The 14,674-nt window shown below is 50.4% G+C and overlaps 1 protein-coding gene across 3 annotated transcripts in view; it reads right to left on the bottom strand.

Moving 5' to 3' along the window:
- Positions 1-13,772, bottom strand: part of VAV1 (vav guanine nucleotide exchange factor 1) — a 54,582-nt gene extending 40,810 nt beyond the window's left edge. For all 3 annotated transcript variants that reach the window (XM_007460583.1, XM_007460584.1, XM_007460585.1), the window contains exon 1: positions 13,450-13,772. In XM_007460583.1, the coding sequence (XP_007460645.1) occupies positions 13,450-13,653 (204 nt within the window). In that variant the 5' untranslated portion in view covers positions 13,654-13,772. The remainder of the gene's footprint in view (positions 1-13,449) is intronic.
- Between the last annotated feature and the right edge of the window lie 902 nt (positions 13,773-14,674).

Raw genomic sequence — 14,674 nt, 5'->3', positions numbered from 1 at the left:
TATATATATATAGCTTGTTATAAGGTGGTAAATATTAAGCGAGAAAAATAAGATAAGGGGAGGGGATGGGGCATGCCAGGAAGGGGTGCGATTCTAAATGAGAGGGCCAGGGAAGGCTCATGGAGAGAGTGACATTTGAGTAAAGACTTGAAGGAGGGAATGATCTGGGTAGGTGTCTGGAGGAAAAGCACTCCAGGCAGAGGGAACAGCCAATGCAAAGGCCCTGAGACTGGACCCTGCCTGGTGCTTTGGAGGAAGAGGTTAGAGACCAGTGTGGCTGGAGCAGAGGGAGAAAGGGGGAGTAGGAGGGAGTGAACCAAAAGTGGTATCAGATGCTGATTTACCAAAACCAGGGCCATGTGATCAAAATGGGGCAAGGGTTGTCATGGGAGCATCCCACCATCCTGCCATGCCTCCCGGAGTCCCAGAGAGGGAAGCACAAATGATTGATGCCTTCTGAAGCTTTTTCTTCAACTCCCCCACTCAATCACAGATCAGACTGAAGGCAACAGCCCCACATTTCTTGGGGTGCTCAGATGCTGCACCCATCTTGGGGTCATCTGGGTCCCCCAGGCAAACAAGCACAAGACAGCCACCCCAAGGTGAAGTTCTGGAAACCCCGTCCTTTGAGGAGTCATGAAGTCACTGTGGTGTTCTTTCTGGACCAGAGGGAACTTGGGGGAAGCTGAGGATGGACTCATGGGAGGCAGGTCTCTGGTGGGCTGTCCGGAGGAAAGGCAATTAGCTGTGTGCTTGGGGCCTGTGACAGGAGAGTCCTAAGAAAGGAGATCTGGGTTTGATCTAAGAGTGAGCTAAACTCCAGAACAAGCAGAGCCATTAAAGCTTAGGAGGACTCTGCCACAGGAAATAAAACCATTGCTTATCATTGATTCTCAGGCAAATAGTAGGAACAGCAGCTTTCTTTAACTGAGATAATACACTGAGCTCAAAGGGGCAGTCACTTCCTCAAGGCCTGCTTGCTCTCAGATCCTACCTGCCCTTCCTTTGCTTTGCTCTGTATCGAAGGGAACTACATTTCCCAGGTTCCTTTGCACCCTGGCTTCCAGGTAGTTGCAGCCAGTGGGAGGCCCAGGCAGGAGACCACAAGGTGGGACGAAGAGAGAAGCCAGTGTATCTCTCCCTCTCTTAATTCTGCCTCTCCAGCAGCAAATACACACCTCCATGGTCTCAGCTCCCTGAAGACAGCTCTTGCCCAAAGTTCTAGCTCTTGTTAAATGGTTCTGGCCCCTGGCCCCTCGTCACACTACCTCCTGCTATTTTTTTCTCCAGTCTAGTGGCTACTCTCTGGGTTACCTTAGTATCACCCATCTCTTCTCAGCAATCCCATCACCCATTAGCCAATTCCCTGAATCAAATCCTCTCTGTTTGAAAGACCTGAGATGACTTCTGCTTTCCTGGCTGAATCCTGGCCAGGAGAACCAGAAATCTGAACCTAAGACTATCTCCGTAACCACTTGAAAGGCTCATATGCTCCCCCCAAAAGAGGCAGTATTCTTATAGTGCTTGTGGTCACAGGTTTGGGGGCCTGGCCACTTGCATTCAAATCCAAGCATCGCTACTTATTCACCTGAGCAACTTATTTAAACTTTCCATGTTTCTGTTTCCTCATCTGTGAAATTATGATAATAACAGGTAACCGACTGTGCCTTCCAAAGATGGCCACAAAAATATCACCCATCCAGTGTGCTCTTCTGCAGTGTGACTTGTCACACCCCCCTCAAGAGGTGGAGTTTGATTCACCTCCCGTTGAATCTAGGCTGGTCTTAGCGACTTGCTTGTCACTGAGAATGCAGCCAAGTGCACCGTATGATTCCTAAGTAGGTTAGAAGAAACCCTCCAGCTTCTGCCTTGGTTCCTTGAGAAACACTTGCTCTCTCTCCACGCTCCTTCTCAAAACCCCAATCACCATGTTGTGAGGAAGCCCAAGCCACATGGAGAGACCAGGTTTCCAGGCAACAGCCCCAGCTGAGCAGAGCTTCAAGTCATCCCAGCCCAGGCACTCAACAGGGGAGTGAAGAATCCTCCAGATGATTCCAGCCCCCAGGCATTCAAGGTTTCTCATCACAGAGCTGACAAACCATCATCACCATGCCCCATCTGAATTCCGGACTCACTGAATCTGTGAGAAGGATAACATAGTTATTGACATACATCACTTAGTTTGGATTGGTTTGTTTCACAGTAACAGATAACTGAAGCACAGAGGTACCTTCTCCATGAGTCTGCTGTGAAAATCAAATGAGTGCATAAGTTGTAAGTACGTAGAACACTTGCACGTAGTAAGTGCTCAGTAAATGGGAACTGTTTCTGTTGTTATTCATTATACTTTCTGAACCTATTCCCATCCATTTCATTAAAACTGTTCTTTTCATCTTAAAAAAAAGAGTGGATATATGTATATGTATAACAGATTCACTTTGCTGTACACCCGAAACTAATACAACATTGTAAATCAACTATACCCCAATAAAAATTAAAATAAATAAATAAATAATTTTTAAAAAAACTATACTTTTCAAAGTACCAAGACCTGGATGTGGATACGTTTTGCTCTTTGGGTCCCTTGACTCTATGCCCTTCTGGCCACTTGACACTACAGCCCTATAAGGTAGGGACTATTCTTACCCCCTTTTCAAAGAGCGGGAAACCAAGTCACAGAGAGGTTCAGCAACTCACCCAAGATCCTCAAGTCAGGATCGGCACCCGGATCCCCAGGCAACCGGAGTCCACGGCCCTCAAACAGGGTTTCTCAGTCTCAGCACCCCTGATAATTGGGCGGCTGTCCTGGGCATAAGACGACATGTAGCAGCATCCCTGGTCTCTACCCACTCGATGCCAGGACCACACCACTCCATCCAGTAGTGACAACCAAAAACATCTCCAGGTACTACCAAATGTCCCCTTGGAGGACAGAGCCGCTTGCCCCACCCCCAGTTAAGAACCACTGTGCTGTGGCCCGGGTTCAATCCCTGGTCGGGGAACTGAGTTCCCACAAGCCGTGCCACACGTTCAGGAAAAAAAAAAAAAAAAAAAAAAAAAAAAAAAAAAAAAAAAAAAAAAAAGCCGCTGCAGTAACCACCACGCTGGGCTGCTTTCTATCTCCAGGGTCACATGGCCCAATCAGAACTCCCCAAAACCTGTTCCTCCCCCAGGCTTCCCATCTCAGCAAATGATACCCCCACTCATGCGGGTCCATAAGCTACAAACTTCAACATCATCTGACCTCCTTTCATTCACTCCCAGCTCCCCTCCGTCCAATCTGTTAGCAAGTCTGATCAGCTCAACCCTCAAAATGGGAACCAGATCCATTGTCCCCAGCTCCTCGTCCAAGCCCCCATCACTTTCCCCCGGGACACTTTCATCAACCTCCTCCTCCCAGGTCCCCTTACTGTCACCTCTATTGTCCTTAGAGTCCAGTCCCCACAGAGCAGCTTAAAACACTCCCCAAGACTTCCCATCATATTTAAATTCCACACACATCCCCACAGCCACCTCCAGTGAAGTGCCCTCCTCCCAAACATCACTTCCCTCTGCTCTCCCTTCTCTTGTTCACCTTCTGACAGCAGATCCTTCATTCTCACCCTCCTGCCACAGGGCCTTTGCACAGCCTTTGTCCTCCCTGCCCCCACGCTTCCCAGAGCTGGCTCCTCATCCTTCAGCTCGCAGCTTTCCTTGACCATCCTCCAGAAGCCTCTGCCCCCTTTGTTCTTCTCCATCCTGACCCCTGGCTTATTCTGTCTGCAGCATTTACTACCGTGTTTTATTGATTTGCCTGTTTACTGTCTGTAGTGGGTTAAATGGCAGCCCCCAAATAGATACATCCACATCTGATCCCTGGCACCTTGGTGAGTGTGATGTTATTTGAAGAAAAGAAAAAAGGACTTTGCAAGATGGCATTAAGGACGTCAAGGTGTGGAGATCTTTCTGGATTATGAGACACACAGACAGACAGACACAGAGGAAGCAGCCACGTGAAGATGGAGGCAGAAGCTGGAATAATGCAGCCACAAGCCAAGGAACGCCTGGAGCCAGCAGAAGCTGGAAGAAGCAAAGATCGGATTCTCTCCTATAGCCTGGAGATGGAGCAAGATGCTGCCGACACCTTGTTTTCAAACCTCTGCCCTCCAGAACAGTGAGACAACATAGCTGTTGTTTCAAGCCACCCAGTTTTTGAGACTTTGTTACAGCGGCCACAGGAAACAGAACACAGGCAGCCTTCTCTCCCACAAGGCCATGAACTCAGGAGAGAAAAGAGGAAATCTGTGGTGTTCTTTCCCATCACCCCAGCCATCTGCACAGCGCCTGTTGCCGATGATAAAATAAATGAGTGCCTAACTTGAAGAAGCTTTCAATCTCACCTTCACCCCAGCCAGTAATTGTTCACTTCTCTTTGGATTCCACCCCATCCCCCCAACCCCGCCCACCCACCTCCCCACTCCCCTACCCATCCCCCACCTCCCTGGACACAGGAAACTCACTCCCTCCAAAACAGTGGTTCTCTCAGGGGCAATTCTGCCCCCCAGGGGACATTTGGCAATGCCTGGGAACATTTTGTGGTCACTACTGGGGTGGGGGGAGAGTGGGCGAAGGTCAGGGATGCTGCATAACTTCCTACAATGCACAGGGCAGCCCCCAAGACAGAGAATGAAGCCCCAATTTCAGCACTGCTGATGCAGAGAAACTCTGGACTCAATTTATTGGTGGTACTTGATGCCAATATAAACATCGATTGATCGATTGCCTCCTAACATCTCTTCCCTGCTGTTCTGGTAACAGTCCCTCAGTTTCCCAGGTGAAACAGCCCCTCCCCGAGCCTAGCTCCTTTGGGTAGAGTCGACCCCGCCCCCAACTCCAGAACTGGGCACGTGACCTGGTCTAACCAATCAGACCATACATTCTCCCAGGCACAGCAATTGGTTCAGAACTGAACATGTAACATCACCCCCCCAAACATTCATGGCCAATGAAAGAGAGATCTGGGGTTTAGAGGCCATTAAAGCGACCCTCCCATTTTCCGTTGGACACACAATTGTGGGAATAAAAATTTGGTATATCTGGGCACTCTCGTTTGCCTCCATGAGGGGAAAGGATGACTGAAAATGGAGGGAAACACCACGAAGAGACCAGAGTTAGGAGATGGAGTGCAACGGGGAGAGAGGAGAGGGTTCCTGAGATATCTCCTGAGCCCCTGGATCCAGCCAGACCTGAAGGCATTTCCTCCCAAGCTTTTCAGTTATATGAGGTAATAAATATTATTTTTGACTAAGCCAGTTTCGGTTGGGTTTTCTGTCACAAGATCTAGGACTCTTGCTTGAAACTTCTGCAGACTAAGTTCAGAATTTCCTCAGACCTTAAACTTCTCCAACTGAACATCCCTTATTTCTTCCACTATTCCCCAAGGGACCTGACTCTCATGTTCCTCTTAAAGCCCAGGTCTCAGAACACCATCCCTGAGATCAAAGGGGACAGTCCATCTCTACAATGTAGTGAGATCTTTAAAAGCCCAGCTATGCCCATCCAACACACCCTCTGGTCCTGCCCACTTCCTGGCACCATTAATGTTAGCAAGGGAGACAAACAGAACTTTGTCTTTCGGTCCCTCAAATATTCCCCAACCTCCCACACGCAAATTGGCGTGTCACCTCCTCCAGGAAGCCCACCCTGATTGTTTCTGGGGGTTCTCTTCTCTCTGCTCTCATAATACCCTGGGCTTCACTCACCCATCACTGAGTGTGTTAATCTGTGTTGTAACTGCCTACTTCCTCGTCTGTTTCCATGAGTTTCATGATGGTCTGCGTCTCATTCATTGTGGGATTCTCCAACAGAATCCAACAGAAATGTCTCTGAGGTGGGTGGTAGTATCATCATTACTATTGTTGTTATTATTGCTGTTATCACCGTCTTCATTTGCCTCACTTTACAGATAAGAAAACAAAAGGTGAGAAGCCACATAACTCGGGACTAGTAAAGGCAGGATAATCTCAGGCAATCCATCCTCAATCATCGCTAACCAACTACCACTAACCAGTAGTAAGTAAGCACTCCACAAATACCTCCTAAATCAGGGAGGAATCAGCAAACTCTGTAAAGAGGCAAACAGTAATTTTTTAATTTTTTTGGCTTTGCAGAAAGCAGCCACAATGTGTCAACAAGTAGGCAAGACTTTGTATCAATTAAACTTTGTTTACAAAAAGAGGAGGCAGCCAGCCCATGGGTTATAGTGTGCTGACCCCTGTATTAAATGACTGAAAAAATGAAGTGAATATTTGATCAACATTTATTGAGCACCTACTATATGCCAAGTGCTGTTCTAGGAACTGGGGGCACAGTTGTGAACCAAACAGACAAAAAGCTTTGCCCTGACACTCCAGTGGGGGAAGCAGGTAATAAGCAAATAAGTTAAAAACTATAGTAAGTCAGAGAGGGCTAAGTACTGTGGAGGAGGGCTTCCCTCGTGGCGCAGTGGTTAAGAATCCGCCTGCCGATGCAGGGGACACGGGTTCGAGCCCTGGTCTGGGAAGATCCCACATGCTGCATAGAAACTAAACCCGTGCTCCACAACTACTGAGCCTGCACTTTAGAGCCTTCGAGCCACAACTACTGAAGCCCACGCGCTTAGAGCTCATGCTCCGCAACAAGAGAAGCCACCGCATCGAGAAGCCCGTGCAACCGCAATGAAGAGCAGCTCCCGCTCGCTGCAACTGGAGAAAGCCCATGCACAGCAACGAAGACCCAATGCAGCCAAAAACAAACAAACAAACAAATAAATAAATAAATACTGTGGAGGAAAATAAAAGAAGGAAGAGAATGCGGGGGTGGGGGTGCACAGGCAGGGGCAGGGGGTGTGATTTTTACATATGGAAACCAGGGGAAATCTCTCTGATAAGAAACCTTCAGGAGATAAGAGAACAACCAGGGTGTATAGCTGGGGGAAGAGGGATTTGTAGAGAAAGAACAGCACGTGCAAAGGCCCTGGAGCTGAATTGCACCTGGTGGGTTCTAGGAACAGTGAGGGCAGGCCCACATGGCTGGAGTCGAGTGAGGGACGGGGGGAGAGGGAGGAGATGAGAGCTGAGAGGTGGGCAGAGGCCAAATGCATGGGTTCTTCTGGGTCATGATGAGAACTTTCACTTTTACTCCAAGGGGAGCCATGCGTGGGAGGGCTGGGAGCAAGGGGAGGGACAGGGGTTTCCAGCATCCGCTGTGAGAGTCCTGAAGGGTGACATTTCCCAGTACTGGGCCCAGAGAGGAAGTCAGTGAACAGAACAGAATGGAATGGGAAAGAACGCACAGCACAAATGTTGACACCCGCACCCAGGCTTCTGTCCCGGTCAGCCCTAGTGGACATGTTTAGATGCGATCTTCCACCCAACTCAACCCAACCCACTTGGCTCAGATTTGCTTGCACCAAGCCCCACCCCAAGTCCCCAGCTGCATCCTTCCCCCATGGCTCTGGTCCAGGTCTTCCTCATTCCTCATCCCACAGAGGTTTCCTCTAAACTAGCCCCCTCCAGACCTGCAACTCTGAAGCCAGCTAGGCATCATCCTGAGGTCCTCTTGTACTGCCTTCTCTATATCCACCCAACCCATTTCCTCGTCCTCCCTGGCACCCAGCTAAGCTACATTCCCATTCCTGTCTTGCGGTTGGATGGGACCATGTGACCAGTGGAACAAGAATGGAGGTGATGGTGCCACTTCTGGGCCTGGCCCCATGAAAACCTCTCAGGGTTTCCCTCCTCATAACTCCCTCCTTGTCCTCTGGCTGAATAGAGAACTCCAAGGGCTTCAGGGAGGATGGGGCCATGAGATGGAAAGAGCCCAAGTCCTGTAGGGACTTCGTAAAGAAGGGCTATCCTCTTAATCCCCCAGTTGACCCAAACTGGATTGTGATATAAGCTAGAAGTAAACTCTTTAAATTCACTGAAGCAATGCATTTCATTACAGCAGCTAACATTTTGCGCCCGGACCTATACCACATCCTACAGGCAAGCTCAGATCCACTGAAATCACATTAGCAAAAAAGAATGACTCCCATTAATTTAGCACTTGCTATACATTAATTGTACGTCAGTCACCATGATAAGAACTTAACTTACCTTATCATGTTGAACCCTCACATAACCCTGAGATAAAGATGCTGTCTACACCCCCATTCTGTAGATAAGACAACCTGGGCAGAAATAGGTTAAGTAATCTTTTTTCTCCAAGATCACAAGGCTAGTAAGTACCTGACTTGAAATTCAAAGCAGCCCAATATATAAAGAGTTCCTAAAAATCAATAAGAAAAAAATGCCAGCGGTCCTAGCAGGAAAAAAATAATGGGCAAATGATATGAACAAATATTATTTTGCAGAGAGAAAATATAAATAGTTCTTAAACATAAGAACAGAGGCTCTACCTCACTCAGAATAAGAGAAATGTATATTGAGTCATAATGAGCTTCATTTATCACCCAAGTTGGCAAAACTCCAAAAGCTTAACAACTGTTGGCAAGGCAGTGGAGAAACCAGCATTCTCATTGCTAGAGGTAATGTAATTGGAACAATGCATATGGGAACAATCCCATACAGAGAACAATTTGGCAGGATCTACTGAAAACACAGACTCACCCGCTTTGAGCCAGCAAACCCTTCTGAGAATTTATCCCGTGGATATACTTGCTCATGTATCTGGCTGCAATAATAACATTTATATGTAGCTAGATACTTTTCTAGGTTCTTGATAGTAACTCATTTATCCTTCAGAACAATGCTTCCAGATGGGTATTCGTTATCTCCATTTTACAGATGAGGAAACGGAAGCACAGAGAGGTTAAGTAACATGGCCAAGGTCACACAGTAGAGGAGCCAAAAAACAGTTCATGGACAAGGTTATTCATCACAGTTAGTTTGTCAGAACAAAAGCCTGGTGCAATCCAAGTGCCCATCAATAGGGGTGATGGTAAATTAAGTGATGCCCAAGACGTACAATGGAATACAGTTTAGAGAAACTGTCCCTGGCCGCATTGCCTGCGGGGTGGCCAAAAAAGAAACAGAGTAGGGATCCTGGTACCAGGCTGCCTGGGTTTGAATTTCTGACTGTCACTTTCAAGCTGGGTGCCCTGAGGCAAGTGACTTAACTTCTCTGTGCCTCAGTTTTCCCCTGTGCAATATGAGGATAATGATAGTATCTACCTCGTAAATTGTTACGGAGATTAAACAAGTCAGTGTATAGAAAGTGTTTCGACCAGGGATCAGCAAACTTTTTCTACAAACATCTGGATAGTAAATACCTTCACCTCAACAGGCCGGACACTCTCTTCATCAATTACTCAACTGTAGAGTTGTAACTGGAAATCAGCCATAGATAATACATAAACAAATGGACGTGGCTGTATGCCAATAAAACTTTATTTATAAAACACACTTGTGGTTCAGATTCGGCCCTCCCATTGTAGTTTGCCAGCCCCCAGTTTAGATGAATGCCTGGCACACAGTTAGCCCAGTATAAGTGGTTTGTTAAGTAAATGGACAATCTAGAATATCATGCAGTCATTTTTTAAAGAAGAATGAGAACAATCTCTATGTATTGATTTGGAAAGATTCCCAAGATGATGATTAACGTGAGAAAAGCAGGATATAAAGCAGTGGGTGGTATGTGCCATCTTTTGTGGTAAGAGGGGAGAGTAGTTAATAAAAACCTGCATTCCTATTTGCATAAGGAAATTCTAGAAGGCTATATAGTCAACTTAAAGAAAAAAGGAGTCACTTATGGAGGAAGGTAGCACCTGGGTATCTGCAGAAGATGGCTAGAGGTCACATTTTTTTCCCTGTACACCTTTTTATGTGTTTTGACCTTTGAATGATACACATGTATTATTTAACCAAAGAGTCAAATATTTTAAAGATTCTACCAGGCTGTCTGTCCCCCAGCACGGGGTGTCGCAACCTCAGCACTGTTGACATTGGGGCCGGATAATTCTCTGCCGTGTGCGACATTGTCGGACGTTGAGCAGAATCCACGGGCTCTATCCACTAGATGCCAGTACCAGCTCCCAGACGTGACAACCCCAACTGTCCCAGGACATAGCCAAGGATCCCCTGGGGGCGAAACCACCCCAGCTGAGAACCACTGCCCTAACCCAAACTCCTCCAGGCTGTGCTATGCTGCCAACCTTTCCTATATCCCTCATTTTCCCTAAAAAGACTTTTTATAGAGGGTCTATCAGGTGTCAACACAGTGCTGAGCAGTACTGAAATACTACAACAGTCTTCCCCCAAAAAGGTGCTGTTTTTAGCCACAGTTCACAGATGGGGAAACTGAGGCTCAGGGAGGTGAAGCCAGCAAGTGATGCTGTCAGGACTGGCTCCCAGGTCTGTCTCCTCCAAGCCACCACCATCAACCCCCACCCGAGCCCACACCTCCTATTCTAACTCTCCTACCCTCTCCCTTCCCTGCCTCTGCCAACGGCACCAGCATTTACAGGCTGGGGACCGAAGCACAGAGAGGTTAAGTAACATGCCCAAGGTCACACAGTGGAGAAACTGAAAAAAGATTCATCATCTTGGCTCCAGTGACCACTCTCATCCTGAGTCTAATCAGCTCCCCCGTCCTGGTGGATCTTTCCCACAATGACTGTCACATTTGTCTCTTCCTCTCCACTTCCTCAGCTTTAAAGTTTCATCTCTGCCACCCGGAATTTGGGCTCCCAGAGAGAGTAAGGGTGTCTGGTCATCACTGTAGCCGCCTATGATGGTGTCATCGTCTTTCTGGGTCTCAGATCTCAGCTTGGAGACTCGCTTCAATCTGACCTCACCCATGAATCATGCCCACCAGCCAGCCCACTCACTGCCCTGCAGCACAACTACGTGGGAACCGACCTGCTCCCACCTCAGGGCCTTTGCACTGGCAGTGCCTCCTGCCAGGAGTCTTGTTTCCCCAGACTCACATGACTTGTTCCCTCACTTTGCCCAGGTCTTTGCTCAAATGTTGCCTCCTCAGGTGAGGCCTCCCAGACCTCCTACGCAAAAGTGCAACCCCACATTCCCAAGCCCCCTTCTCCAGGCCATGTACCACCTCTGACAATGTATATGTTTCCTTATTTGCCCACTGTCAGAGCCTCCCACTAGAATGTGGGCTCTTCAACAACAAGAGTTTGTGTGTGTCTTTTTCCCACTGTCTCAGCACCAAGAAGAGGCCCAGAGTGCATGATAATTGTTGATGAATGAACGAATGAGTGAATGAATGAATGAATATGCTCTTCCCACTCTCTACCCAGGGAACAGTGGAGCGAAAGCCGAGGAACTCTGAGGAGGAAATGAGAGAAACTAGGAAGCATCCTAATTCCAGGCTCCACACCTTTATGCCATTGTGTGTCCCCCACCCCATCCCACCCCCATCAGGAGCCCTCCCTTTTCTCTCTCTGCCCTTCCATATCCCACTGGCAGTTCATGGCCCGGGCTTAGATCTGTTGATGGACAGGGACTTGAAAACTTAGAGAGGCTGTTCTTGTGATACCTCCCTCTGACTTAATGTGACCCCCTTTTAGCTTCCTGCTCATGGCCCCACTGTGAATGGGGCACAGGGCTGAGCTTCAAAGGGAGACAAAATGCACAGGGCAGGATGGCACAGAGCTCCCAGATGGGGAGGATCAAGGAACACCCCTGCCCAGTGCAGGGCCTGACACAGCTGGGCACTGGAACACAGAGCAATTAGAAAACTCCTACTCACCCTTCAAAACCCAGCACAAATGTCCCCTCTTGCATCAAGCCCAACTCTCCCAGGCAATGTCTTGCCTTTGCTCCAGGGCCCCCAGCCCAGAGGTTTCTTCCTCTGCCTTGGTCCTGACAACACAGGGCTGGGGGATGTCTGTCTCTCCCAGTCTGGGAGCACCTTGAGGGCCAGACCCAGGCCTAGGTCCTCGGTGTTGCCCAGCACAGAAAACCAGGACACATTAGTCCCTGCAGCTGCCCTCCTCGAGAATAATGCCACAACCCCTTGCCTTTTATCAGAAAACCAGCTACAGGGAAGATGCAGGGAAGGATAGAAGTTCATCCTTAAGTCTAACCACTTTCCCATTAGCTGCTGCTGAAGCCTCACTGGATCTCGACTGCTCGCAAGTCTGGGGCCTGACTGGTCTGACAGCTACTTCCTTCTGTGTGGAAGCCAGGAGGCAAGCAAACGGAGGAAAATTTGGGATGGCCTGTGGCCAGAGCAGGTGACTGGGGGTGGCAGGGGAATCTCTGGGGTTCCCCCGCCGCCATTCTTTCAGGAAGCCTGCCTGGGCTAGGGGAGGGTGGGCCTCTTCCACGTGTGGCCCTATCCTCAGGAAACACCCCCAGGGACCCCCATAGGCCCACTCCCTGATCACTGACTGCCCCTCCCCCCATCCGCACAGGGCATCTCAGGCCAGAGAGGAGGCAATGCCCCAGCCTGCCCACCATCCGTCCCCAGAGAGGTCCCCCTCTAGCCCACAGCGCGTCCAGACAAGCCTCTCCTCCCAGGGTAGGGCCTGAGGGCTGGATAGCAAGTGTCAGACCCGCAGGGCAGGCAGGGCACCCCCAACCACCAGCCATCACTTTCCACCCAGAACTCAGGAGGCCAGAGGGAACCAGAGAAGGTACAACAGAAAGAGAATCCAGTCCAGTTACCTCCCCCACCCCACCGCATTCAAATAGGGATTTGAATAGATTTCCTGAGCTGGGGGCGGTCACAGTCAAATCCTCCTCCGCCTGGACCCCGGGGCCCTTGCAGAAATCCCTACAGAGAAAAAGCAGCTATTTCTAGGTTCCCAAAACCCCAGGACCCACTCTCGGGGTTCTGGACCAGGTCCTGCCTCAACGTGCCCCCTGGGATGGATGGAGTTAGGAAGACCAGAGCCCCAGGCCCATAGCACCGCACCCGCCGCATGCTGCCCCAGGCCCAGGCAGGAAGCCAAGGGGAAGATGTGAGGGGAAGGAAGGGGCCCAGCGCCTGGGAGGAGGAGACACATGTGGGGGAAGGAATCGGAGGAGGCTCCTCCCACATAGCCAGAATCTTGGGGGGTGGGGGGGGTCAAAGGAGTTGAAAACCTCAGGCACCCTATTGGCCACCCAGGGGGTTCCTAGCCCCCCTCAAGACCCCCACAGAGTCCCTTTTTGGGGCTTGATCCCCACTGGAGCCAACCTGGGGCTTTGGGAGCTTTAACCGCAAGTTTGCCAGTTCTCAGCCTAGATGTGGGTTAACTGTGAGCCTATGAGCCCATTCCCGTTAACCTTGGGTGGGCCACCCCTGTATCCCTGAGTGTTACAACCCCCATATCCCCCGTACCCTGTGCCAGACCCCGCGGCGGGGGGGCATCCTCCGCTCTACACGGCTGGCCCAGAGGTGCAGAGCATCAACCCCCTGGGTACCAGCCTGGGATGCCTCCCACCACCCACCCTGGGGCAGGTCCGTCAGTGGCCGTCTCACCTGGGACATCTGGGGACGCAGGTTGACCTCCCGCAGGTTGATGGCGTGGGGCAGCAGGTTGTTGAGCAACTGGCACAGAAGGACGCCATCCCGGAGGGCCTGCGCCAGTTCGCACACCTGGGCCCCATCCCAGGTCACGCGGTGGCTGGGCGGCAGCACCCGGCACTGGATCAGCCAGTGGGTGCACTGGCGCCACAGCTCCATGGCTGCGGGCTTCCCGGGCCGGCCTGTGCACCCTCGCGGCCTCCTTCGCCGCCCGCCCGCTTGCCTCCGCTAGCTTAGCTACCACTTCCTCTTCTTTGCCTGTAACTGTCGTCCTGAGACGGGGCGGAGGGGGAGCCGTGGGAGTTGGGGGGGGGGGCACCTGCAGCCCAGCCCCAGCCCAGCCCCTTTCAGGCAGGACCTGGCCTCTCCTTCCCCCACCAACTAGCACTGGGGCATCTGGGAGTGGGTTCAGGGTAACAAGGCGGAGGCCTGCCGCCTTCCTCTGTGTCCAACCCAAGAGCGGTACAACCTCGGAAACATACTCAAAATCCACCCTGGTCTCACCCCTCCCTCCTCCGCCTCCACCCTCATCCAGCCCCCAACCTTGGCAGCCTGGACCGGCACAGTGTCCTCCGCCCCGTGGCCGGGCTCCTGTCCTCACCCCACCCCGCCCACAACCTGTACTCCCCACACCAGAGGGTACCTATGAACACCTAAGACAAGTCGGGATGCCCCACAGCCCCCCCTTGTCTGGGATAAAAGTCATCCCTGCAGCCCACAAGGGCTGGCATGAGCACTCGTCACCTCCCTGCCCTGCTTCTCCCACTCTCCCCCACTTTGCGCTGTTCCAGCCAAGCGGGCCTCCTCAGTGTTCTTCCAACATACTGGGTAGCCCCAGAAGCTTGCCCTAGAATCCTGCCACAAGGCCTTTGCACATGCTAGTCCTCCGCCTTAGGCAATTTCACGGCCAGCTCCCTCACTTCCCGCAAATCTTAGCTCTAGATCATCTTCTCATGAAGTTTTCCCAAACCTCTCCATTTCAGATCACAGCCTTTTTTCCCCACCCCATCACACCCTGTCCCACTTCCCCACCTGTTATTTTATTATACTTATTTCTTTATTGTGTATTGAGAAATTTGTGTCTGGTGTTGGAACCACTCCCCCCAGCACCTGGCACATATACATGTTCCATAAATATTTGTTGAATGAAGAAGGAATGAATAATTGAAAGCTCTACGGC

This window comes from Lipotes vexillifer, unplaced genomic scaffold (genome assembly GCF_000442215.2).
Source record: "Lipotes vexillifer unplaced genomic scaffold, Lipotes_vexillifer_v1.1 scaffold1011, whole genome shotgun sequence".
Taxonomy (NCBI): Eukaryota; Metazoa; Chordata; class Mammalia; order Artiodactyla; family Lipotidae; genus Lipotes; species Lipotes vexillifer.
The sequence above is the reverse complement of the archived record's forward strand: the minus strand, read 5'-3'. Positions and strand labels throughout refer to the sequence as shown.